The 26,846-nt window shown below is 36.5% G+C and overlaps 2 protein-coding genes across 2 annotated transcripts; one reads left to right on the top strand and one right to left on the bottom strand.

The window, feature by feature from the left end:
* The first annotated feature begins 11,012 nt into the window (after positions 1 to 11,012).
* LOC137739458 (receptor-like serine/threonine-protein kinase ALE2) lies at positions 11,013 to 16,072 on the top strand. The gene is made up of 9 exons (XM_068479031.1): positions 11,013 to 11,543; positions 12,756 to 12,965; positions 13,064 to 13,156; positions 13,248 to 13,343; positions 13,432 to 13,803; positions 13,937 to 14,230; positions 14,343 to 14,735; positions 14,859 to 15,102; positions 15,247 to 16,072. The coding sequence occupies exons 1-9, from the start codon at positions 11,468 to 11,470 to the stop codon at positions 15,911 to 15,913; spliced, it is 2,445 nt and encodes an 814-aa protein (XP_068335132.1). The 5' UTR covers positions 11,013 to 11,467; the 3' UTR covers positions 15,914 to 16,072.
* A 727-nt stretch (positions 16,073 to 16,799) lies between these two features.
* Positions 16,800 to 23,732, bottom strand: LOC137739459 (protein HOTHEAD). Its single transcript, XM_068479032.1, has 6 exons — positions 23,565 to 23,732; positions 22,566 to 22,941; positions 18,747 to 19,057; positions 18,164 to 18,549; positions 17,222 to 17,790; positions 16,800 to 17,078 (listed from the first exon to the last, which is right to left on the bottom strand). The coding sequence occupies exons 1-6, from the start codon at positions 23,641 to 23,643 to the stop codon at positions 17,024 to 17,026; spliced, it is 1,776 nt and encodes a 591-aa protein (XP_068335133.1). The 5' UTR covers positions 23,644 to 23,732; the 3' UTR covers positions 16,800 to 17,023.
* Positions 23,733 to 26,846: the final 3,114 nt, after the last annotated feature.

Raw genomic sequence — 26,846 nt, forward strand, 5'->3', positions numbered from 1 at the left:
TATTTTCGTTGTTAGCCACATTATCCTCACCTAGCCTAGATTAGGACTTTTCATACCTTGGTTCTTAAAGGATAGTGAAGCACGACTTAGAGTGAACTCCTTTGGTCAATATATGGCGGAAAACGAGTGTGAGGGAAGATGATAGGGCACGAAAAAAAAAAAAAAAAAGAAGAAGAAAAGAAGAGAAATTCGTGGAAAAATCAAAAGAAAATAGAAAAGTGTTCAAAAGAAAGAAAAGGAGTTGAAAAATAAGTGAGAATGAACTCACAAGTGTTGGTTGTTGAAGGAAGGGTCCAAAAGAGTGAATTTGACCCTAAATGTTGCATGAATCTTCCCTTGTGTTTAAAAGCTGGTTTTTGCCATTAGAAGTGAGTTTAAGTGTCAAATTCATTACTTTGCTTACTATTGCTTTAAGAACTTTTGTTTATCCTTACCTTTCTTTGTTAGCCAATACCGTAGCCTCGTTACAACCCTCAACTTCTATCTTGATGTTATGTGTTCAATATGTGGAGTTTGAATTTGGTATGAGCATATGGAATCATTGGTTCTCGTTCTAAGTAGTAGCATTCTATTCATGAGATCATATTCATATCATTGTCGTAAATCCAGAAAATGCTTTCTTTGATATAACATATGTGAGTGTTAGTCTTCATATCTACATCAATCTTCTCACATATACCTAGTGTAGAGTGTGAAGTTAGAAAATCTGTGTGAAAATAGAGTGCATTCTAGTGAGGAATTGAGGGAATTCTCTAAGGCATGTTACTACATTCAAAGCATTGTTTTAATTGATTATATGTGAACTAATAAGTAGTAACTATGATGAAGTGTTTGTTGAAGTGTAAAGAAAGCTAAAAACCGTGGGAATGATGTTCATTAATGTGTCATGTTCGTTGGAAATCCCTAAGGTACATGTTGGAAGGTCTAGAATGTGTTTTGTTTGTTTTGGTTCATTTCGTTTTGCTCGAGGACTAGCAAAAGCTAAGTGTGGGGTAATTTAATAGGAGCATATTTAGGCGACTTACTTAGCTTGTTTTCATGCATTTATGTTGTTAATTCATAGTTGTTTTAGTATTTTAAGCCATTTTCGTATGTTTTTAGGTCCTAATGGCAAAGGGAGCAAGAAAATGCATTTTGAGGCTATTTGGAGCATTTTTGGGCATGGATTGGATAGCTTAACCATGGAACAAAGAGGATGGACGAAATTGAAGACAAGAAGAGCTAGGAAAGGCTACAAATCTGGTGGAAGAAGTTCTACTCCAATGAAGATAAGGAAGAAGCAAGAAACAAAGGACCTTATCCAACCTTATCCAAACCTTATCTTATCCTATCCTAGAAACCTTATGCTATCCTAACTCTAACATTATCCTATTCTATCCTATCCAAATCAGGTTGGGACTTAAACCTAGCTAATTAGAGGGAATTAATTACACATCTAAACATTTATTTCAGTCTCTAGAAGACTTATCCACTTAAATGCCGCAAGACACCATTCCTTGTAGGTTTAGGAATTACAATCCTTCTCCTACTCTTATATCGCATGTCCTAGGCCCTTTAGGATTAGGAATCTGCCTTAAACACTTCTTCTAGAACACCTTATCCTATCCTTACATGTGTGCCGCACCTAACCTTCTAGAACTCCCTAAATCCTAGCCGCACTACCTATTCCAAATCCCACTTGATTTCTGCCTTGAATTAACCCTTTTTCAATGGGATTATGCAATCCTTTTCCTTCACTAAGTGTGCCAAATTAGCCTATATAAACAGCCCTTGCCGCACCATTTAGACCACCACCCTTCACACAACATTCATTCATCCATTCAGAGAACCATTCCTTGCCGTGACCTTACAACCAAGTTTACACCATTCCCCTACTTCCACACCTCCATCCCAACCTCCATACACCACCATCAACCCTTGCCGCACCACCACACCTACCTAAATCCATCCAAAACCCAGAAAATCATCCACAAAACCACCCTAGACCTTGTGCCATAACTTAGCAAGGAAGAGGAGAAGGAAGACCAAGCCTTGGGCGTTTGTGCATTCGAGTTGGAGTGTTGGACGTTTTTGGGTGTAATCTATCTTTTATTTTCAATGTTTAAATCTATGTTGCTTTGTTTTGTCATGAACATGAGAGGCTAAACTCGTTTTAGCCTAGGGATGCTTTGAAACCATGATTACATTTATAATATGAGTTGATTAAGTCCAGTTGTGATTTCATAAATTGTGAATGCAATTTACTTAACCGTTTGATGGATAACTTATTCTTGTATGTTTATTAGGGAGGCCTACTTAATTTGCATGCTTGAATTTGGTGCTAGAATATAAGGGTGTTTCACATAATCGTCACAAACTTATGTTCACAAGTAGTTAAGGTTGTTTTCACAATCATGTTAAGTAAATTCCTAGCACGAGTATCATGATGTCATAGTTACAAGTGCTTTGTCAATACTTATGATTTCTATGGAACGTAATGATCTTTGACCGTATCTCTATTATGATGTCATGTAGGGGACTTTTGAAGAATGCTTTGGGTTGTCGTATGATGTCATCCAATCCACTAACTTAAGGGAAATCTGAGGGTTAATTAGTGATGTCACGGTTAATCTAGGGTGTTGAGGTTCATGGTTTATCGGAAAAGCAACTGGAAATCAATTTATGTTTGAAAGTATCATGTGTGGAGAAGTATCCCTTGGCTATCCCATCATCCATTAGTTTTTCTTAAATTCGTCCAAAATCTGTTTTAAAGTTTTAAGTTACTTGTTTTCTTTTAAATTCGTCCAAAATCAAACCCCATTTTCTTACTTGTTCCAAATCTGTCCAAAAGAGTCTTTTTGAGTCTTTAGAGTCAAAACTAAGTGTATTTTCGTCCAAATTAAGTCCTAGAGTCTAAATTGAGTCTTTTTGGTTGTTTTTAGTAGTTTTGAGTCTTTAAAGTTTGTTTTTGGTCATACAAGTTAGTAAGAGTCTTGTGAGTTTATTTAAAGTGTTTTAAAGCATATTTTCACATCTTTGAGTCAATTTTTATTAGATTAGCAATCCCTCCTAATCCCCGGCCTAGAACGATCCCTACTTATATTTATACTACAATTGTCAAAAAGAGGGTTTAATTTGTGTGCTATCTTTTATCACATCAAAACCAAGGGTATCTCCTTAGGACCGAGGCCTCCCATTCCAGATATGCTCGAGTCCTACAGACCCTGAAAAAATAAAGACAAACAGAGGTAGAGTGATTTGTTGGAGAAGCTTTGGCTAAAATTTGGGCAAGGGCTACTCCTTCTAGAAATTCTAGGGTTGGGAGCCCAAAGCTCAGGGAAATACCACTGAAGCCAAAGTTGGATCATCCAAGATAGACCGTTGAGGTTGGTTTCGAATGGTTCACCCTTTATGATTTCGTATATAGGATGATAGAGATGAGCAAGGAGAAAGGGGCTCGTGGCTGCATCATGAAAATTATGAAGAGCCTCTACTAGAGGGATTCATTCCACTTTCACTCCTTTAGATCTATTAGGGAAAACATGTTTGTTGAGCCAGTAAAGGAGAAAATACATGTACTCCTAATCTTTGTTAGCTTTAGAGGAAGAGGGGCCAAATTCCTTCTTGGCAAACAGGATAAAACCTGTGAATGAAGTTCCATAACTCTTGAAAGTTGCAAAGTTATACTCTAGATGAAGAAAATGGGGAGGGTTGCTCAAGCTCTCAGCAGTCGGGGCGAGAAGAAAGGGCCCAGTCGTGGATAACGTCCACAGTTCTGCCCAAGGGCCTTAGCCCAAAGACCTGAGCCATGTCTAGGATGGTCAGAGACATGGGGGCCATCCTAAAGTCGAAGGTGTTGGTGCCCGAATTCCAGAAGAAGAGTGCAGTTGTCAGCAGCTCGGGCTTGGCAATCTCAGTCGATTTGGATAACATTATCAACTCATAAATTCCATTGTTCATCCTTTTTTTTTTTCTTAAAGATTGGCTCAAGCTCTTTAATTCATTGCATCCATCCTTCATCTTTCATCAAAGGGAAGCCACGCCGGTGGTTCGACCATTTGGAAGACAAAATTCCCGACTTAACCTGAAATGGGTTAGGAGTGAACCATTTCTCCTTGGGCATGTTCTTTTCAACAGAAATTAGGACCTACGAGATCCATACAGTCCCCAAAGAGTGCACTCTTCCCTCCTCGAAGAAAAGTTCGGTGCGCAGACCTACCCGAGGGTGATGAAGGCCATTGAGCAAGCGGTACATGGTAAAAATGCCTTTGCCAATTTCGTAGAAGGGTTAGAATCGAGCAATTGTTTTTGGTGCCATTGAATTTTAAACTGAAGTTGGGACTGGGATAGCAAGAAGAGGTTTCAGAAGATTCGAGAGTTTGAAATTTCTAGGTTGACTTGCCAAAAAGATTAAGTGAGGATTATATAGAGAAGTGATTAATTAACGATGGAGTTCGTGAGGAAGTGCAAATGGTTTCAGATAAACCAATGGTTGCTTTACAATGGCACAAGTTCTGAGTGGAGGTGTGGGACGGTTGTTTAAATGAGCGATGGCTATTTAATCATTATTAGTGCCTGGGATTGCAGCCTCAACAATGATTAAAGGGGGCATTATTGGGTTAATATTTGAACTTTGGGCTGCAAGTTTGTGGAAGCCCAAAAATACCAATTAAAGGAAGGCTTGCCCAAAGCCCAACATCAATCCCAGAGACAAATTGGCGCCTTCTTATTAATGCATAGGCCATGTGCCTATAATTTAAGTGTCAAGTGATGGGGACTAACCCACAATCAGCCAAAAAGCATTTTTCAGTGGCAATACAAGTAAAAAGTTGATGACTCACTACCCTTCGATTACTTTTGGGCAAGAGCAAAGCTACAGCAGTCAGGCTAATCTACCTATAAAAGGAGGAAGAGGCCCCAGAGACAATGACACTCAACCAATCATACAAACAAACATACAAACCCTGTTTTCAAGCCAAATTTGCATCTAAAAGCTGTAATCAGCCCAGATCTCAATCTTTTTCAAGATCATTCCCCACAAAAACCATCTTTTGTCTAGTTTAGAAGCTCTGTTATCACCCCTAGTGGCGTAGTATCGATTCCCAACGTGTAAACTTGTTTACCATCCATCCTTTCTTAGCATATAAACCCTGTAAACTGTGATTAAAAGAAGTTCAACCTTACTCGACAAGGTGAAATCTTGCTCAAAGTTCTTTGTTTGTTTTATAAGTTAATAGATCTACTGCTTAATGTATTCTCCAGCATGTATTCAAGTCATATCCATCTGTTTTAGTCTCATTTGTGCCTAGATCTAGTCACCTAAATGAATATGCCTTCATTTAAAACCAATCAAGAACTGAGTAGATGACTTAAGGGGATCTGGACTCCTCACACTCAAACATACAAGATTATGAACTGAAAGCCCTTGGTCACAAGGCAAGAAAAAGAACTTAATGTGGACTTAACCCATCCACGACAATCCTTTGATAACAAAAAGTTCGAGTAACTTAGGGCACAAGTAATCGACTAAAACATACTCGTTCTACATCTACTACACTGAGATAGCAGTGGCACACCTAGTACTTAGTTAGTTTTGATTGAGAGCCTAAAGGCCTACACCTAAGGCCCTACAAAGGCACATTTCAAAACTAACTCTATCCTCTTCTTGCAGTACATCAACAAGCAAGAGCCCAACTACACATCCAAAGTGCCAATCCTTGGGAAGCTGTGCTAAGAGCCGAGGAGCCCTCTCCGGAGAAATCTTTGCCCGAACACAATTCCTTCAAATTTTTCATATTTTTTTGTTTAAGTTTGTTAAAGCTTGAAACTTCAGTAGTTATGGTGACAACTCAAATCGAACCCAAACATGAGAAAGTGGTGAAAGATTTGATGGATATTTATAAGAGTTCGTACCTAGAATGGCCTTTTGAGCTGAGGTACTTGATGAGTCGATATTAATCTATGTTTTTATCCTAATCTCAATTATAATTTATTAATTATTTTGAAAGAATTTTGATACTTGACTTTATATTTTAATAGTAGGACATGTGAATCTACTTTGGAAAAAAAAAAAAAAAATTTGATTAAACAAAGGAATTTTGGCGTAATTCCAATTGTAGTGGATTAGTGAGTCTTTCAATATGATTGTATCAAAATTCCAGACTTTATTTCCTAGCCTTTTGTTTGTGGAAACTAAAAGAAGGTTGATCACGCAGTGCTGGTAGCTTGACATTTTGGGCTTATTTGGGTTATAAAATGACGTTTCTTATGGGAAAGGTTTCCTTTTGCAAAGTGTAGGTAGTGTTTTGTTCTTTCCAATGCCACCTCGCAAGCCTGATTTGAAACATAATTGATCATAAAACATGTGGACTTTGTGGCTGCCCAGATTATCCAAATTAGAATAGGATTGTATTTCCTAGTTTATTATTTTAATTGGGTTTCCAGATTTGTTGGGAGATCTATTTTAGGTAGAATTCATTATGCCTATTTATATACTGATTTTGGAGCCCTAAAGGATCGAACGTTTTTGGCATAGCTTTGGACAATTTGTACTTCAATTGTAATGGTGTTTACTTTACTTTCATCTTAATAATATTTTACCTTTCAATTATGAATATCCATAACTAATTTCCTCTTGTTAGGGCGAGATGATGCTATGCATGTTTACTTTGAATTATTAATCGCCGTGTTTAAACTACCTATATATTTTAATGTTTGATCACCATTAGGATATTTAGACAAGTAATTTAATGCAATTTCTATTGGAATATCACCCTGAAATTTATATATCTTAATGCTTGATCACTATTAGGATATTTAGACAAGTAATTTGATGCAATTTCTGTTGAAATATCATCCTGAAAATGAGTAGGGGCTTCTTGTGATTGATAATTATAAGTTCACTTAAGACAAATATCATGCTCTTAAGGGTTCCATGATTTTTCAAAAGATTTTCACAAAACTTAATGAGTCTTGCATGTTCATATTTGATCTGAATATTACAGATAGATTGCATGTTAAATAACGTTCTAACTTGAATATCAATATGCATTAGAAAAACCTAACCTTCTAAGTTTGAATGTGTTAACTCATAAGTTATTGGTGGAATTATATAGGATTTTATGGTGACAGCTAAATCCTAGTGCCTTTTTAGATTTGAATTTACAAAACCGTTTTTTTTTCTTTGCTGTCTATTTTAATTCTTATCAATTTAGATATTTTTATTTTATATTCTTTCTATTTCAAATTCGCAATTCCAAATCTTTTCTAAATCTTGTTTTGAATAGTTAATTAAGAATTGGTTTTAAATACAAGCTGTTCACATCAATTTCTGTGGAGAACAGCTTTTCTTGAGCTATCCATACTATAATTACCTTGTTCCCTTGCAAATATTTCAACATGATTTAACCATACTTTTGCAGGTGGTAAAAATCATATTAGTATTCATTTCGCTTGTAGATTAATTAGAAATGTTTGAAATGTTGCTATTTCAATTGGTTTTTTAGATTTTGTTTTTCATATCCATATTGTGGAGTGTGGGAGTTGAAGATTCGATGATGGAATGGTGGCTGCTGTGTGTTGAGGACTCGACTCAAGTGGGAGAGAGGAAGACTTCCATTGATTCCATGTTAGAAACGGGCCGATCCAGGGTCCTCTTTTTCTTAATTTTTGGACATGCCCTGCCTTATCAATTCTTCCGCCCCGCTTTGTTTCCTATCCAATATATTTAGACTCGCCTCGACCCGCGAGTCTGTAACCCGCTTGCCCACCCCTATTTTTATATAAAAGTTTACCAAATTGTCAGACATTATTTTTTTTCATTAAAAGTACTTTTAACAAAAAGGTTTACGAAACACTCAGTTGTTTAATTTTGCAGCTGTTTATTCTCACATCATAGTCAAAACAACTTTATTTTTTTAAAGTACAATATTACCAAACCAGCCCTAATTTGCTGGCATCCACATCAACTTATTTGCCACCCAAGTGGTGAGACACTCCTCCACTCCACTCCTTTTTCATTCTCTTTTCTCCCTTCCACTACTCAATAGGAGCTCACTCTATAATGCAATTATTTTTCGAATTAATCGTTCCTTGCAAAACCTTTTGTGACTAAAAAACTAAAAATCATTTATTACTTTGATTATTATGGTGTGCATTTCATTTCTCTTTTTTCATTCATCAAGAATTATGATATTTGAACTCAATACCTCCTCAAACAAAATAACTACTAGGTGTAGTAAGACAAGTCCTTGGCTAACTTTAAATCTCCAATTTTGTTGGACATTTAAACTTCCATCCAAGCAACCATAACTCTAATGGCACACGTTAACTTATCGTGTATGAGAATACAACACATTAGTATTGGTTTCATTATGTATCATTCCTTTATTAACACAAAAGGAAACGAAAAGAATAATTGGGTCTCGTCTTAAAAATGTGTTCCATTTCCAATTTCAGCAAGAAATCATTACCCATACTATACACCTGAACAATTTACGTATCATTCCCTCATTATTCATGCTATTTATACTCCCTAAAATGTAAGTAAAGATAACATCTATCAACCCCTCTCCATTCTATCAAGACAACATTGTATTGAGGAAGTGATCTACTTGTTTTCAAGAGGTGGCAAATCAATTCATTGGTTGTTAATGTACCCGATAACATTCATTTAGTTTAATTTCACCTTACATTATCATCACCAATACCAATTTCACCTTATACTATGGTGATTTTAAATTAAACGGATCTTAATAGGTACCCATTAACAACCTAATAGATTGATATGTCACCTCTACTTTTTCATCTCCCTTTCAAACCATTTTCTACTCCAACCCAATAAATATGGGCTTAAAATGAAGATTCTAAAATGATCACCCTAACCCCGAAAGAAAAGGGTTTGACCAAGTTGGTTTGATCCCAATATCAATTGGTCTCCAATTAAGAAGAAAACGCACTTGATTGGGATGAAATTGATATCACAAGTTGGCTTACAAAATACATAACTAACTAAGTCAAGGAAAAACAACACAAAGTTCAAAACCAGCCCATCAATCCAAACCAACAAACTCTAAATTAAAATTATACTTTAAGAACGCTTAGGTCAACACCAAAGAAAAATTCATGATATTTTGGGTGAGTGCCAAGAACTAGATTTGATTTATGTTATACAAATCCACATATATAGTTTTGATATTGACAACCACTAGAAAATGGCAAACCACAGTGTCTTACTGAGGTGTAAGCTAAAGCATCATGGACAAAGTCACAAAACTGTTTGATATATTTTCTATGTCAATATCATTATCAGCATGTAAATTCTTTCCATAATCATTTAGGTGTTAATCATACTATTTACGAAACTTGTATATCGCGCGTGGATGCATGTTCAATCACTTTTATTATATAACACATGTAAATTTTTATATTTTAAAATATAAAGTCGTATCTTCGTACATATTGTAATTCTTATATCATATGTTGTTATTGTCATTCACAATGCGTTTTTCTATGAAAATAAGTCATATGACACAAGGTTACATGAAAACATATATGTTTAAAATGGGACTCTCTACTACCTGACAAAATAATTTATAATATTGTCACATAAATTAATGTTAAAATATAAGGTGTCAAAGAGTTCCGTTTTGTGAGAGAGTCCCTTAGCATATTTTCACCGACAGTCAATTACACCGACACATGAGAGATTGAGACTCGACCTTTTCTGGTGGGTGATTGCCCATGTTTGCTTGGAGGGTAAAGGAAAATATGGTAGAGCCATGGCCATCACATGGTCCGAAACAACTACCAAACCTTTAGGCCTTGTCGCTTATGGGAACACCATCCATTACTATGTAAATGCACATACCAATATGTCTGATATGATTCTGATGTCATTATTTTGTTGCTTTGGGATTTCAATTTTGGTTCCTAAAATTTAGAAATTGAAATAAATCATGCATGATTGTCAAATATTTGGCATCGCATGCAAGTTTGTCACATTTTGCATGTGGTGTGGGGCTTTGTAGGACATAAGTTCTTCACCACAGAATAGTACATCACATTATTTGCATGTACCAAAATTTTTGTCCAATAACAACTAATATGGCATGAGTTTCATAAATGAACTTAAGTCAAGGAGAGTGTTCAGCTGCCCCAAAACACACTTAATTTTTAGGAGCTCGTAATTTAAGTAGTTAAACGATGATTTACCGTGTATGATAAAAAATCATTTATCATGTCTGATAGAAAAATCATTTACCATGTGGATGAAGTTTTTTGTGTTTGATTAGTTCACGTAGTAAACGATCATTTATCTTGCACTCGAAGTTTTGATATTCAATTCTCTTTCTCTAATTGTAAAAGTTTTAAAGAGGCAGGCCAAATAGTCCAATGTCGATATCATTACCAACTTAACCACCTGTTGTTGAACAGAAGTAAGGTTTATCTTAAAATACCTTAATATAAATTAAAAATGAAACCATGTAATTATAAGTTGTAAATTATTTTGTCAAATTCCCGCTGTGAGATTTTCAACACCAATCTTGCTTGTATAAAAAAAATAATACATTAAACGTAATCTTGAAAAACTCATAGCTTGTAGAATCTTTACCTTGCACTTGAAATATGTGTTCGATTCCTTTATCCTTTATTGCTTATATACAAAAAAGAAAATACAATCTAATTAAAATACTATGGTCTTTTAAAATGAAGCAAAAAGAAAATGCCATTAGACCACTAGCAATATAGAATGTAGCCAATTGCTCACATAAGTCACAGTTGAAAGTTGCACTCTTACCTAACAAAGCCTTCCCACATTGCACGTAAACCCCATTTCCTATTTCATACCTGAAAGACTGAATCCAATCAAGAATTATTGGCGGGCAATTAGTTGAAAAAATAAGTCAAGAATTTGCACATTAATCAATGCACTAATCTTCTGTATACATTTCCAAACAATCTCGTAATATTTTATTATCTTGGAACACACACACCCCCCCCCCCCCCTCTCTCTCTCTCTCCTTTCTCTCTCCTTGTGTTCCACGATTCCACCCACTCTCGTATTACACAAAAGTTTCTCACTTGGACTCAAGTAAGCACTGACTGTGCTGCTTTTTGCTTGATCACTTGCAGCAAAAGTTTAATCACCCATTAAAAAAAAGACAGTTCCATTAGAACTCCCCAAACTTTCCAAATTCAACAGCTTTGTATTATTAGTCTCCAAAAAACAGCAATTGGGTTTTTCCCACCTAATTGTTCTAGTAATTTGACTAAATTGTGTCCCATTACTTCTGCGGTACTATTTGTGGGTCTGCTTCTGTAGTCCAAAACTTGCCTTGGAGGTTGCTTTCTTAAGGTTACATCCATGTTTTGCTTCAGAGTACTGTGTGCAAGTTTGTTCTCTCTTCGTTTTTTTGCTCCTCAGTTTTATGGTTGCACGAGAGCTGAGAGATCTTGAGAATTTAGCTCCAACTCCTCCGGTGGTGAAATGGGCATGCAACTGCATCTTCTGCTTCTGCAAATGTGTTTGATTGCTGGTGCTCTACCATTTCATGGATCTGCAGGTAACAAGTTTGATTTTTTGGTGTTGGTATTTAAACTTAATTATATCTGATCAAGTTTATGCAATATGATTTACTACATATTTGTTTTCATTAATTTTGAAGTGTGAATCAATTTTGGGATCTGGGTTCTCTGAAATGAGTGTTTCTGTGATCAAGAAATAGATTTCAATAATTTCTTTTGCATGTGATCATGGAATACAATGATCAATTGCATGGATCCTTTGCAATGGCATTTGGAGTGTTCTATTGACTAGATAATTGTCAGGTTTATTCATCACTCTAATTCTTGAGCTTGGAAGTCCATGAGCTCAATAGGAAATTCTAGGCCACTCCAGCAGGACATTTTCGAACTTCTTGTGATTGTTAGTTTCGAAAAATGACCGAAATTGCGAGACTGAATTATGTACTCAACTGGTTCTTTACCTAGTCAGTTTTGTGGTAGCTCCAGCAATCGGTGAGTGTAATGGTGAAGGGTGCATGATCCAAAATTCACAGCTTGGCCTGAGTTGTCCCTGTACTTGCTTTAAAATTATTCTAACCTCTAAGTTGTAATAGGTTATTGCACAGACCAACATCAGTTATTGAGATATGGGAAGCACCAACTTATTTATAAATTATAGTTATTTTCATAAATGGTGTCGATTTGTAAAATCAGAATTTTGATTTATACCTTTCCAACCGAATTACACGTCCATATCGGTTGTTTTCCAAATTCCACTCCGAGAGCGATTCGCTCTAAGGATTCCTCTGTAAATGCATAGTCCCTTTCATGGTTACCTCCCCCATATATATGAGTAGAGATTTGTTGCCTCTTTATAATCATTCATTTATCTGAAGTGCATTAGGTTGGAGTTTACCTTGTTTTGTGTTCACCGTCTGAGAGCCACCTCGATGTATTTCTAGTTCTCAGTTATTCGAACTGTTGGTTTTAACTTGCACTGCCAGAAATATAGCCTGTGAAAATGAGAAATCAAGAAGCGATTAGTTAGATCGCCCCTTCAGTATATTTATCACTGCATATTTAGGTTGACGTTTTAACATCCGTTTATATTTTCGCCTCATTGTTATAGTTCACTAATTAATGTAGTTGAACCGTTGTATTCATCTGGAAGGAAAATATCAGAATAAAAATTCAACCAAAGAAGTGATGATTGAATTTTTCCTGTCTGTGTAATGATGTAACAATAACCAAAATCATTTTTCTTGTTGAAGCCACCCATCCTCGCGATGCCATAAGGCCTTCAAGTATTGCAGTTGCACCTTCTCTGTCACCCTCCGGAGGTCCTGCAACGAAATGGGTGCATGGTCCCGTATCTTCTCCTTTGGTCTCACATCAAAAACATCACCACAGTAGAAAAAAGTTCCACAGCTCTGCTCCAGGACCAACTTATCCGTTTCATTCAAACACTTACAATGGACAAGGTTCAAATCTCTTAACAAAATGTGTCTACCACATATATGCAGTTCTGTACTCTTGAATGAGATCATTCATATATTATTTATATTATGAAAATGTATAGGCCCTTCAGTCTCACCTGTTCAGTCACTCTCTCCGTCAAGGAGCTGGGTTGCACCTGCACCATCACCGACAACTCTCACAAGCCACTATAACAGTATGGAAAGCCTCACTTCAGTTTTGGTAGCATTAATAAAAAAGTCCTTACTTCATTAACCTAAATTGTGATTTTTTTTCGTCTCTTCTAGTGCCCATCTTCCCCCCTGCAGCTTCTTCCTTCAAGACGACAAGGGCTCCACAACCATCACCAATTTTAGCACTACCACCCCCACCTCCCAACGAAGGTACATACTCAGCCGTTCTATTGATTTAAAAATAGTTAACAGTTATTTATCTTCAAAATGTAGTAACTCTGTTTAATCGTTTTTGTAGATTGTTCATCAATCACATGTACAGAACCGTTGACTTATACACCTCCAGGATCAAGCTGTGGTTGTGTGAGGCCAATTCAAGTTAAACTCCAACTAGGTGTTGCAATATACACATTCTTCCCTTTAGTTACAGAGCTGGCTGAGGAAATTGCAGCCAGTGTGGCAATAAACCGTAGCCAAGTTCGAATTATGGGAGCAGATGCAGCTAGTCAGCAGCTAGAGAAAAGCGCTGTCCTCATTAACTTGGTACCCACAGGAATAACGTTTGATGGCACTACTGCATTCCAAATCTACGAAAAATTCTGGCGCCGACAGGTTTCCATAAAGCCGTCATTCTTTGGAGATTATGAAGTCTTGTATGTTCACTATCCAGGTTATAAATTGATCCTTGACTTCTTGAAAGGCTTCAATGACGAGCGTGCAGTGGAAATATGTTAAACTTCCAGTACGTACCCCTTAATCCTATATCCGGATCCCTTACTTCTGAAATTCTTGCACATGTACAGGTCTCCCACCTTCTCCCCCCTCAGCACCGTCAACCATTTCTACTATGGATGATGGGCCATACATCGGAAATGACAACCATGGAAGGGCAATAAAACCTTTAGGTGTTGATGTGCCGAGGAGAAAAAAAGGTGGACTTGGAAGAAGTATGATTGCTGTGATTGCTCTATCATCCTTCACTGCCTTTCTTTTATGTGTGGGAGTTATTTGGATTTTGTTGTTGAAATGTGGACCTTGCACCCGACAACGGGAAAATTTTGCACAAACTGTATCATCCTCTCCTACAAAACTCTCAGGTATTCAGAATATTTTGGGAATGTGTTTGAGAAATTATTTTTGTTTTATAATCGAAATTCTCTGGCATTCTTCACAGTTTACTCTAAAATAATGACATTATATACTTCACAGGGCCTCCGAGGTCAGCGATATTGGGAAGCATGCGTGGTTCTGAATCAACATCCTTGAGCTCTGGCACCATGAACTATACTGGATCTACTAAAACATTCACTTTGAATGACATAGAGAGAGCAACTAATGCTTTTGATGCCTCGAGAATACTGGGAGAAGGTGGGTTTGGGCTTGTTTACGGTGGAATTTTAGATGATGGAAGAGAGGTGGCTGTCAAGGTTCTCAAGAGAGATGATCATCATGGTAGCCGCGAATTCTTGGCAGAAGTTGAGATGCTTGGCCGTCTACACCATAGAAATTTGGTTAAATTGATTGGTATCTGCATAGAGGGCCATGCACGTTGCCTAGTATATGAACTCGTTCCAAATGGGAGTGTTGAATCCCATTTACACGGTAGTTCAAGTTCAAAAAATTAAATTCTATGCCAATAGTTCAACATTTCTTTCGTTGATTAAGACGCTTATATCGTTGGCTACTGCTTTGAATTGTGAATGACCCCTTTTCGTGTCCTCACAGGCATTGACAAGGAAACTGATCCGCTCGATTGGGATGCCAGAATAAAGATTGCCCTTGGTGCAGCTCGGGGTTTAGCTTATCTCCACGAAGACTCGAACCCTCGTGTTATACATCGTGACTTCAAGGCCAGCAACATCTTGTTGGAATACGATTTTACACCCAAGGTTTCGGACTTTGGATTGGCTAGAGCGGCATTAGAGGAGGGGAAGAGACATATTTCAACACATGTCATGGGAACTTTCGGGTATGAACCCTTTTACCATCAAATATGTATCGTAATTTTTCCTCACTTCCTGAGTTTTGACATGTTAGGAGAACATTACTCCTCTCATAAATATGTATGTAATTTGGTTAGTGTACACATAACTAATCTTGTTTCATATTCCAGGTACTTGGCTCCAGAGTATGCAATGACCGGCCATTTATTAGTGAAAAGCGACGTTTACAGCTATGGTGTAGTCCTTCTTGAGCTTCTATCAGGGAGAAAACCAGTGGACCTGTCACAACCTCCAGGCCAAGAAAACCTTGTTGCTTGGGCGCGGCCACTTCTCACAAGCAAGGAGGGGATAGAAACAGTTATAGACCCAGCCTTAAAGCCATCCGATGTCTCATGGGATAGTGTGACCAAGGTGGCAGCAATTGCTTCAATGTGCATACAACCGGAAGTATCTCACCGCCCTTTCATGGGTGAGGTTGTGCAGGCCTTGAAGCTAGTATGTAATGAGTTCAACGAAACACAAGAACCGGGGGGTTCAATAAGTTGTGGTCAAGATGATCTTTCCCTTCATATAGATAGCGGTAACTTGGAAGTATCACGATCACTGCATGAGCAGGAGCTGCCGGCTGTATTTGGTGCTGGCCATGACACCAAGATACCATCAACATCGGATTTGTTAAGTGCATCTGTGGCGGGACTCAAGGTTGAAGGGCAGGAATTCGGGTCTTTCAGGCGGTATTCTAGTTCGGGACCTCTGAGGACAGGGAGAAAGGTGAAGTTTTGGCAGAGACTACGAAGTTTGTCTAGAGGCAGCATGAGTGAACATGGGTTATCATAGAAATATTTAAGTGCACTGCCCTTCAATCACAAGCTATATAAATTGGCATTTGCTTTATCCTTTTCAATTTTAGTGCAATGCCTTGAACATGGGATTTGTAAATGACTCATTTCAAGTAGTTATTTGTAAATAATTCTCACATGCCTTTTGTAATGCTCATGTGGTGAATTTCTAATTCCTCCCATGTAACCTTTTGTCATCAATTTCTTCGTTACAATGCCTAAATTTCTTGGAATTTAAAATTTTATCACCCAAACATATGGAGGATAAAAAGATATTCAGACCAAGGCTGAAGAAGATTGTATTGAAATGAATAATTTGTTTAAGGTAAGAAATGAATTACTCAAGAATAAATGAAAATTTTCCTTCAAAAAAAAAAAAAGAATAAATGAAACTTTTGGAGGGAGGAAATAAATTTCTAAAGAAAAAAAAAACTTACCCATTCCAATCATCCCCAAAATAGTTGGATTGGAAGTGAGAAGTTTTCTAATCCCCTTTTAATTCCCCCAAAATGAAAAATTATTCTCTTTTACCCTTAATATGTCTTGAATTTATAAGGTTAATTCAATCCTCTATAGCAAACAAGCCCAAATTCACAATTGAGTCCACTAAGGTTTTTACATCTAAAGCCCTAGCCTTCCCCTTCAGCACAGAGACCCACCAAAGTTCACAATTCTGGTGTACCAAGGATGCTCTATGAAAACTGTTGAGAACATGGAGGGTGTCCTGTGTGATCACTCTTCTTGTTCTATCACAATCTTGATTGCTATAATTCTGATCCTAATCCTCTTAACAACTACAACATATTTCGCTAGAGTCTTATCCATGATGTTTTCAACACCATTTCTCAATCTGTTTGTGCCTGAATACAAAAACTTAAAACCTGAATTTTCGAGATCCTTCACCTTAATACCAAGCCACTTAGTCAAGATTACAGAATTAAGAGATAATAATAACACGGATTTCCCAGGGGAGGTAAGCCATTTTTACGCATCAAAGCTTCCTAAGAGTCAAACAACCAAAATTACATCACAACACACACTCTTTCAACTAACCCTTTCAGTCACCTCTTAAAATCCTACTGGCTACTTAGGCCTTGTTTCCTTAACATTATATACCAGCTGCTGTTCCCAATCTCTCTCTCACAATCTTCACTCCAAAGTACCTGCACATATCAAACACCAACATATTATGTTTTTATATGAGCGATATTCTACCTAAATTCGTCTAAATATATTAATTTTCAGTTCTTCCGAAGGAGCAGGAGATTTCATCTAAACATATTAATGCTCATGTGATCATATATACCTGCCCATCATCATGACAGTGCCTTGAGGATTAGTCCCCGGGGATTCAGAAAACGTCGAGCCATCAACAACCCGGACCCTGTCTACACCGAGAACCTTGTGCTCGGGGCTAACCACAGTTCCCACATGACACCCTCCATGGTAGTGCCAAATAGTGATCACAGTGTCTTTGCAGAACTGCTCCAAGGACTTCGTGTCATTGGTGTGCTTTGGTATAAGGTTAACATTAGCCTTCACACTCATGTTAAGCACCTTCTCCACAGTCTGCCTGTCACATTTTGTGTAGTTTGTGAAATGTTCCGACCGCGCAACTTTCGTGGCCATGCGGATTCCATCAACGCAGCGTTGAAGATCATACGGGTGGCTGAAGTAGTTGAAGGTGACTGAGGGGTTGTCATCAACATTGGTGTTGACAAGGCTAAGGTCACCTTTGGAAAGTGGGCTGGCAATTTTTTCTAAAATGAAGCCTCCTTTGAATGCCTCATGGGGCAAGTTTTTCTTTCTCCTAATATAAGCTTGAATGGCTTCTGGTGTTCTTTGCTTTGGGGGAATAGTAGATAGCTGCCCAATCTATAATTTGTATAACAATAAAAGAAAATCAAATCCATGAGAATCTTACGAAGATTGAGCATCACGAGAAATTTTTCAGTCAGACCGTAACACTACCCTCAGTTATAACACAAAGATTAGTAATACTAGGTAATGGTATTACTTATTAGGGTAATACACGAAAATGAAATTCATGAAATATATAGGACCAAAATTAAACTCATGAGAACCTTACAAGGACTGAGCGTCATGAGAATTTTTTTTTAGTGCGAGTGTAACACCATCTATGATGTTACCTGACATAACATATTAATTACTAATACCACATGACAGTGTTACAGTCAGATAAAAAAATTTCTCGAGCTTCGTTATTAAATGCCAATAAGTTACTTACCTCAGCTGACATAATTCCATGGTGGCACTGAATACTATCGTTGGACTGGCTAAACCCACTGCTGCCTTCAATGTAGACACCCATCTTGGTAATCCCTACAGTTTCAATTAGTGTCTGCTTTTCTGGCTTGTTGCTTGGGACAAACACTGCATTCATTGGATTATCAGCCATGCCTTTCCCAACAAACTTGTTATCAAGCACCACTGGAATTTTCAATTTGTGGAGATCAGCTTTTGGTCCAATCCCACTTAGCAATAGCATTTGAGGGCTTCCAATTGCTCCAGTAGACAATATCACTTCACTCTGTGGCTTATCAGCAAGCAATGCTTGGCGCTGATTCCCCTTTTCATCTTTAAAGATCACTCCCACTGCCTTTGGTTTCTTCCCTACATGAATCAATATAATCTGCTTGCTTAATCTCCAAATTCAGAAAATAATTATGCTTAAGTTGATGGAATGTGGATTACATTCGACAAGCAATGTTAGGGGAAAAAGGAACTAAACTCAGGACCTTGAGTGCTGGAGTGAATGCTCTCAACCAACTAAATGCTCTAAACCCTATTTTGTGCTATCAAAATATTACCTGATGTGTCAAAGACAATTTTTTGAACCGTGGCATAGACCAAGACAGTGAGTTTCTGAGGGTTCCCAGACGACAGCAGCTCGGCAGAAGTGTGACGGCGGCCAAAGCGGTCGTAAATGGTTCCTCCAACCTTGGTTCCATAAACGTGATCATAAGTGAAGCCATTGAAAGGTGAAACTCCAACAGACAAAAGACTCTCCCTAAAGGCCACCTGCCACGGCTCAGGCTTAGGCTGGTGAACAATTTGCTTCTCAATCCATGGGTAGGACTCATTGACTATCTTGGCATCCCATCCCACTCTCTTTATAAACCTGCATATATAGAAAACTTCATTTTAATCCTTAAAAAATATGAGTTTTAGACTATAACTTGTGTAAGATTAATATCCAATTTTAGTCCTCAATACATTTAATCATCTCATTTATTAGTTATATTTTGATGTTTATTTATCTTTTTATTCCTATTTTAATGTATTAATTACATTTAAATTTAATTTTCATTTCATTCATCATAATATATTTTAATGTCTACATTTAGGTGACCAATTTTTTTATAATATATATTCCAATAACAATTTTGAATGTTCTTCATTTAGGTACATTTGAACATTTTGGTATATCGATCGATACAAACATACAGGCACATTAACTCAATATAATGCATTTTGGTATGTACATTTTGGTACACACATTTGAGTATTGACTTTTAGGTACATTAATTCAATATTAAGCGCGCACAGAATCGGAGGCAGATTCTCTGCCCTCCCGCTTCCCGTGCCCTTCTGTTTTGTGTGGTCACGGTTAAGTCACGTCAACATTTTATATTATTTTTTTAATAAAGATAATAAGAAAAAAAGGAATAGTAATATAAAATGTTGACGTGGGTTAACCGTGACCACACAAACAGAAAGGTACGGAAGGGCACGAGAAGTGGGAGGGCAGAGAATCTGCCTCCCACAGGATCAGGCTTCAACATTATACAAAAACAGAGAACATTAAATTAAGCACACACATCAAATCTTAATGAGATGATGACTGTAGTCAGAATCAGGCTTTAGGTCCCCTCATATTTGAATTCAATTAATAATAACTAAACTTATCCTTGTATCGTCAAGGTTCCCTTAAAAAAAACACTTATTACACAATTAATACGTCAACCACTATACTTTATGGATCACTTTGTCAACTTAGAACATTGAAGTAAGGATATGATAATAACATGCATTTTTTTCTTCACATGAATAATTATATTTATTTATTTTGTTTGATTTATTTAGTCAGATAATTAAAAAAAAAGTGTTCAATTATCAGTTCCTTTAAATATATAAATGTCACCTCTATTCCATGTCAAAGGGTTTTTTAAAATTAACTATTTTTCCAACTCAGAAAAGAGAAGAAAAGAAAATAATTGCACTTAGTTTTTTCTATGGTCAAATATGGGTCGGTGGGGATAAAACTAGAGGGAAGAAATCATACAGGTAGGTTATAGGATGTATTGTTTCGTGCTTGCAAGACCACGGACCACTTTGAATAAGTGCAAGCATTAACTAATGACTAGGGTTGCCTTAATGCTCGTTTACTAACCCATAACTAAAATGAGGTAAAGTAAATTGTAGAGAAATTGAATTAAGGATGAATTGAAATAGAGTGGAATTAGAATCAGATTCCTATTAAAACTGTGTCAAAACTTTGGTATGAATGGTATTGATTTATATAAGTTGTTTACTAATTCAAATGGATCAGAATAAAAAATAATATGATTATTAAAATGCCATTTTTCTAAATAATCTCTATTTTTATATGCTAATTCTTTTTCTTTTTAGTAAAACTTGTGATTTTTGTGGTCTTGCTGGTGTTGTCGTTAAGGTGTAAGGGTGGTGCGTGGTAGTCGTCATGATGTGAGTTGGCAGATAGAGAAATGGATGTTAGTAAACGCTGGAATGCTTTAACAATTAAGAGGAGTGTGATTATGTTTCTTCCCACTTCAATCCCGTTAGGTAAACACGCCATAAATGTTACACTTGTTTAGTCTAACAATCTCACTGCCTAGTCTACATCCCTTCGCAAAAATGCCTATTAAGTTTTAGAACATGAGTCACACAACTAGCATTTAGTCCATAGAAGAAAACAGAAAGGAAAAGACTATATGATAAATGCCTTGATATGGTTTAACAATGCACATGCATTGTCATGAACTAAAATCGTACGGTCACCATCCATGGGTTGAGCCACTAATGAATCAATTATAGCACCCAAAGTATATATGTGTGTCTTTTTGGGACGATCCATGATTTTTTGAAAGAAAAACAAAAAGGATAATTATATTAAATTTCTCTAAACTACGGGATGGAGATTCAAACTTAGGTGCAGAAGATGGAGCAAACTTCTCTAGCCAACTTGATCAAACTCAAATCTGCATAATGATCCATGAGTTAAGTGGCACATATTTTTGCTTAAGCTTTCATGTGTTACACCGTTAAGTTTCATCAAATATACCTAGACAAGATTCATTGAGTTGGACTCTAGTAGAAAATGACTTTTTTCTTTCTAAATGTAGATGATAATTATTGTAAAATAAGGGCTTAAAGTATTTTGTTAAAGTTAATGCACAACAAAGAAAAAAACAACAATGGTTGGTGGGGTGGTGGGAGTCGACAATAATAATACCCATAACATGGCAAGGAAGCAACAATAAGGGAGGCATCCATTAATTGTAAAAATCAATGCTTACTTATCAAAAGTAATATACTTTCAGATGACCATAATGTAATGTTTTAACATCAAAGGTTAAAAATGAAAAAAACAAAAACACCAAGATCAAAAACCCACACACACTACCTAGCCTTGCACTTTTTCTTAAAAATAAAAAAATAAAAGTTAGGTAAAACTAAACTAGTTCCTCCATAACAGCAAATCAAATACTGACACGTATACAAAAAACTACAAAATGAAAAGTTTTTTAAATAGATGTCAAACTCTGATTTGCATATAAGAAAGAAAGGGCAACCAAGTTTTTTTTTCTCACTTTTTCCGCGAGGGTGGTGAATCTTTGAGGCTTAAAAACAATTTACACACTCACCATGTTATTCTCATCCCAAATGTCTTATCTTCCCACCCACCTTTTAATTACAAATTTGTCCATTTGCTAAAAGACTGATAAGGACATTAATTGTCTTGTTTTGCTTGATTTAAAAAATAATAATCAAAAATAAAATAAAAAGGTTGGGTGTGAGAGATGATTTGTCTACCTTAAACCCTAACTCATATTTTCATCTCCTTTCATTCAAAGAAAGTAAAAAAATATCAATGGACTTAGAAGATGACTTTTTCATTGAAGAGGTTGAAGATGACGCTTCTACAGAAGAGGTAGAAGATTATGTTTCCATTGAAAAGGTAGAAGAATAATTTGTGTATGGGTCATTTGAATTGGTCCATTGTATTTTTGAATATGCCGCTATCGAATTCTTTTGAATTTGGATACCTCTGTCGTTTATTTGTTTATATTTTTTAAGAGACAATTTTATAATTTCACATGTATGTATATATTAAAGGTTATTTTGAGAATAATAGTGGGTGGGGAAATAGCATTTTAATATTTTAACTTTTTAAGATGGGTGAGATTATAACGTGGGTGGGAAAATAAGACAATGGAATGGGTCTAGTAGCTCTTGTTCCCCCCCCCCCCCTTATTTTGTCCTTCATCTACTTGAACTCAATTGGTTAAGCAACTAAACACCCCCACTTAAACCATCAAATGAAAAGAAAAAATTGCCTAATTATCTTTCTTTTGTTCCAAAAAGGGAATAGATTTTCACCATACCTTGTGCTTGCTCTAGTATAGAAGCCGGCATTGATGCTAGAGCCCCCACCCAAAACCCTAGCCCTGGTATTGATGACTCCATCTGTTGAAACGAAAGGTTGGGATGCAGAAGTAGGTGAAGTATCTGCCAAAGCAATGTGGAAATTTTGAAGAAATGAGACATTTGGATTGGAAAAAGGGACTCCCCCTCTTTCAAGCACCAAGACATTGAAGTTATTTGAGAGGGTTGCGGCCAATGGGCACCCAGCTGTGCCTCCTCCCACAACTATGTAGTCATAGCCATTGTTGTGCCCACTTGACGAAGATGATGATACTGATGGGAAGGAGCTTGCTCTCTTGATGAATGGGTACCTGAACTCATAGAAATTCCCCTTCCCTGCAGTTACAAAAACGAGCATGTAATTTAGTTACGTTCAGTGTACTCTTGGATCCAATTTTTTTGTTTTTGAAACTCATGCATACCGAGTAGTTTAGTTCCGTTCATCATTTTTGAAACCATTAACTATTTTCAAATCGATTACCTGCAACCTCTTTAGTTCTTGCATTTGCTTTTCCTAGTGGGAAACGAAAAGAGTGAACTGAACCAACAAATGATGCATATAACCAACAATGTTAAAACCAAAACAAACTAGTTGAATGTTCCTTTGATCATCTCCTAATTAGAGTGAGATTACCATATGGGCACTTTTCTACTTATTGTATGCCAACCATCCAAACATCATGATTAGTGCAAGAAAAAACACCCCAAGACAATATTTATGCATGATTAGTGCAAATTAAGCAAATTTGAACCACATAAAGATGAATACAAAAAAATTTGAAAACATAAAAATAGGGTAACTTTTATACGGTGATTCCACTCTTATTTCATGTTGTAAAAAACTTGTAGAACCTATTAATCAAACATAAAGAACCTTGAGAAACAGAGGAAGTAAAAACAGAGAGAAGTGAAGGCATAAGAGAAGGTGGCGGAGGAGAAGTGAGAGGAAGAAAAAGAACCTTGAGAAGAAGGGAGAAAGTTGAAGAGCCAAAAAGCCAAAAGCAGGAGCTGCTTCTTCACTGCCCAAACCAAGGCCATTTGAAAGGGCAGCAGACAAACGCCACTGAAAAGCACTTCTCTAACTCACAGTCACCAAGAAGAAGCTGCCCCTTCAACCTCTATGTGGCTTCCACTGGTTGGCCTTGTTGTGTGTGTGCACACCTATATATACCTAGAAAAAATACCTCTAACTTCATGAAATAAATAAAGTAAAAATATTACATATTATTATTATAAAAGTAAATAATACAACAGGGAATGCTGCAGCTCTCCCAGCTGTATTAAAAAATATTACATATTATTATTATAAAAGTAAATAACACAACAGGGAATGCTGCGGCTCTGCCAGCTGTATTTAAGATCGTATGAACCACAACTGCAAAATTCATTAATGGTGAAATGAATGCCACAGTTGAGTTAGGAAGGCGTGGCCGTTAGATTAAACACCTTCCTCTGTTATCTCATCATGTTCTTCCATTAGTACAATTTTTACCTTTAGGAGCTACACCTCTGTTTTTTCGATTTTTCTTTCTTTCTTTCCTCTCTGTACTTTTCCTCTTTAGTTTCGAAAATAACAATTTACATAAAACGAGTTCATCGTTACATAATATTTTAATTAAATAATGTAATATCATGTAAAGCGAAATTTATACATGACATTATATTGTTCGACATCAACATTACCATAACTATGAATCCGTTTTATATATGTCTTCTCATGCTTCAGCCAAAGGTTAATTAATAGTGAAGGTGAAGTGAAAAATCAAAATCATATTTACAAGATTGAATATCTGCATTTACAGAGTGAAACTGTACAAGAAAATTACTATTTTGGGTACCTGGAAAAAGGACTACAGTTTGTGGGGTAACTGAAAGCTAGCTTAAAAAATAGAATAACAATTGATTATTTAAAGGATGAATAAAAGTTTTTACACAAAATAGTTCGCCGTTGATTCACAAAATTTCTTATTTATGATCAGAACTATTTATATTATAAATTACTCTATAAATATCATCTTTGCAAAAAAATCAAACGAATGTCGTTTAAACATCGAACTGTATAAAACAAATGAACGAAATTGGTAAAAGAATTACGAACCGTCTGTGTATTTGCTACAATAGGTTGGCTAAACGACTTTAGTTTTAATTCATTTTTTTGCAGAAATGATGTTTACATAATGATTCATAATATGAATAATTTTAATCATAAACACAAAATTTTATAATTCGAATGCGACGAATTTTGAATAGAAAAATACTTGAGTAGTCGATTATTATAACCAAAAACAAATCCTATAGTAATTAGAAATTAATGATGAACTCCATTACATTTAATGATTTATTTCCTCAACTCTTTCTCCATCCCAATATGAATTATTTGTTTATGATTTTTTTAGTCAAAATGATCTTGAGATTAGCATAATTCTTCACTTTGATCTATGAGATTGAAAATCGATAGAAGTGGCCCTTGAATTTGTCCATCGTAAATCATTTTGGTCATTTCGTGAAAAATCTATGAACATCATCCTTAAATTGTTATGTAAGCGATCACTTGACCACCTTTTTAAGAGCATTTTTGTCAAACCCACTCTTTTTAGCCAAAATGTCACTCTGGCCCTGACAATGGAATTCGATAGAAGTGATTCATGAGTTTGTCAATCATACATCATTTTGGTTCTTCCATGAGAAATCTGTCAATATTCTGTTAAATTGTCATGCGAGCGATTGTGCGATTACCTTTTTTGGGGTGTTGTTGTCTAATCAACTCCTCCAGTTAATGAGGATATTGACATATTTTGTCAACAAAAATGGTTAATTTTGTCCCCTTCGTGGAAATCTGGAAGTACCCTCGTTAAGTGAAGGGATTGGTTTAACAAAAATATGCTCTAAAAGGTGGTAACGCGATCGCTCATGTAACAATTTAAAGAGGATATTGATATATTTTTACGGAATTACCAAAATGATTTATGATGGACAAATTCAAGGACCTCTTCTATCTATTTTCATTGTCATCAGGGACCAAAGTGAGGAGTTATGCCAATACTAAATAACATTTTGGCTAAAAGGGTTGGCTTGACCAAAATACCCTTAAAAGGGTCATGTGGTCGTTCACGTGATAATTTAACGATGTTGTTGACATATTTTTCACAAAAGAACCAAAATGATTTATGGTGGACATACTCAAGAACCACTTCTATTGATTTTCAATCTCATGCACCAAAGTGTGGAGTTATGTCAATCTCATGCACCAAAGTAAGGAGTTATGTGAGTCTCCAATGACCATATTGACTAAAAAGTCTTTATTTCTGTTGGAGGTGGGGGCTGTTGGGCAAATTTTGCTGGGGTGAATGTGGTGAATGGGATGGGACCAGGGTAATTATTGTTGTTGAGTAATTGCATGTGTCAATTGGACTAACTCTAATTGACAGATGGAGAGGAGTTGATGAGAATTATTAGGCTTATGGACCATTAATCTTGTTGTTTTGTTTTTGTGATTTAGTTTTGGGAATTTGTTTTGCTAAGGAAAAATGCAAATACAGTTACTTTGATCAGCTTGGCTTAGCTATTTAGAGCATAAAAATTCTTGTCATGGTGTTTTGCCTCCGTTGCGTGTTACTCTTTTAGTTTGTTGGCAGATTTGGATTTCAGACAACGATCGAGTTCCAAATTTATTTTCTGCTTCTCACAAAGCTATGTTGCTGCCAACTCTTCTGCTAGGCCGGTGCATCTATCCACTGGCGTCCTCCGCCGGAGAATAATATTAAGCTGAGCTTCCATGACTCCGTCGTGTCCTCTTCTCAATCTGCATGCATGTGCCCTTGTCATTCGTGACTGTAAAATTGGTGCTGCTAATATTCTTATTGGAGGACAGGCCTTACTTGATGGCCTCAATGCTGCTCTTTCACTTGGAGTTAATTAGTAGCCTAGAGGTGAAAGGTGATTCGAAGATTAATCTCATTGATGCAAGTATTAGGGGGACATGGTCTACTCCTTGGTATCTCACTACTTTGGTGTTCATGTTCAATATTCAAAGGACTTGCAACTTCTAGAATATATCCTTTAGTCGTATCTATCAGGAAGCTAATTTAGCTAGAACTGAGCATCTATCTCTTGGGGGTACACTCTCCCTTGTGAGGCTCGTGCTTCTTGGTCTTGGGGCTTCTGCTGTATTTCTTGCTCGAGGGGCTTCTCTTTCTAACGGTTATTTCTTATATAAGCAAAATCTGATATGCAAGTTGTCA

Source organism: Pyrus communis, chromosome 7 (genome assembly GCF_963583255.1).
Source record: "Pyrus communis chromosome 7, drPyrComm1.1, whole genome shotgun sequence".
Taxonomy (NCBI): Eukaryota; Viridiplantae; Streptophyta; class Magnoliopsida; order Rosales; family Rosaceae; genus Pyrus; species Pyrus communis.

Excerpts from the sequence above, each read along its gene's own strand:
- LOC137739458 (XM_068479031.1), top strand. The coding sequence starts at position 11,468 with ATGGGCATGCAACTGCATCTTCTGCTTCTGCAAATGTGTTTGATTGCT. Across the intron at positions 13,157-13,247 it reads TCTCACAAGCCACTATAACA|TGCCCATCTTCCCCCCTGCA; the intron begins GTATGGAAAGCC and ends CGTCTCTTCTAG. Across the intron at positions 13,804-13,936 it reads CTTGTATGTTCACTATCCAG|GTCTCCCACCTTCTCCCCCC; the intron begins GTTATAAATTGA and ends GCACATGTACAG.
- LOC137739459 (XM_068479032.1), bottom strand. The coding sequence starts at position 23,643 with ATGGCCTTGGTTTGGGCAGTGAAGAAGCAGCTCCTGCTTTTGGCTTTT. Across the intron at positions 18,550-18,746 it reads AATTGTCTTTGACACATCAG|GGAAGAAACCAAAGGCAGTG; the intron begins GTAATATTTTGA and ends TGATTCATGTAG. Across the intron at positions 17,079-17,221 it reads ACTGTCATGATGATGGGCAG|GTACTTTGGAGTGAAGATTG; the intron begins GTATATATGATC and ends TGATATGTGCAG.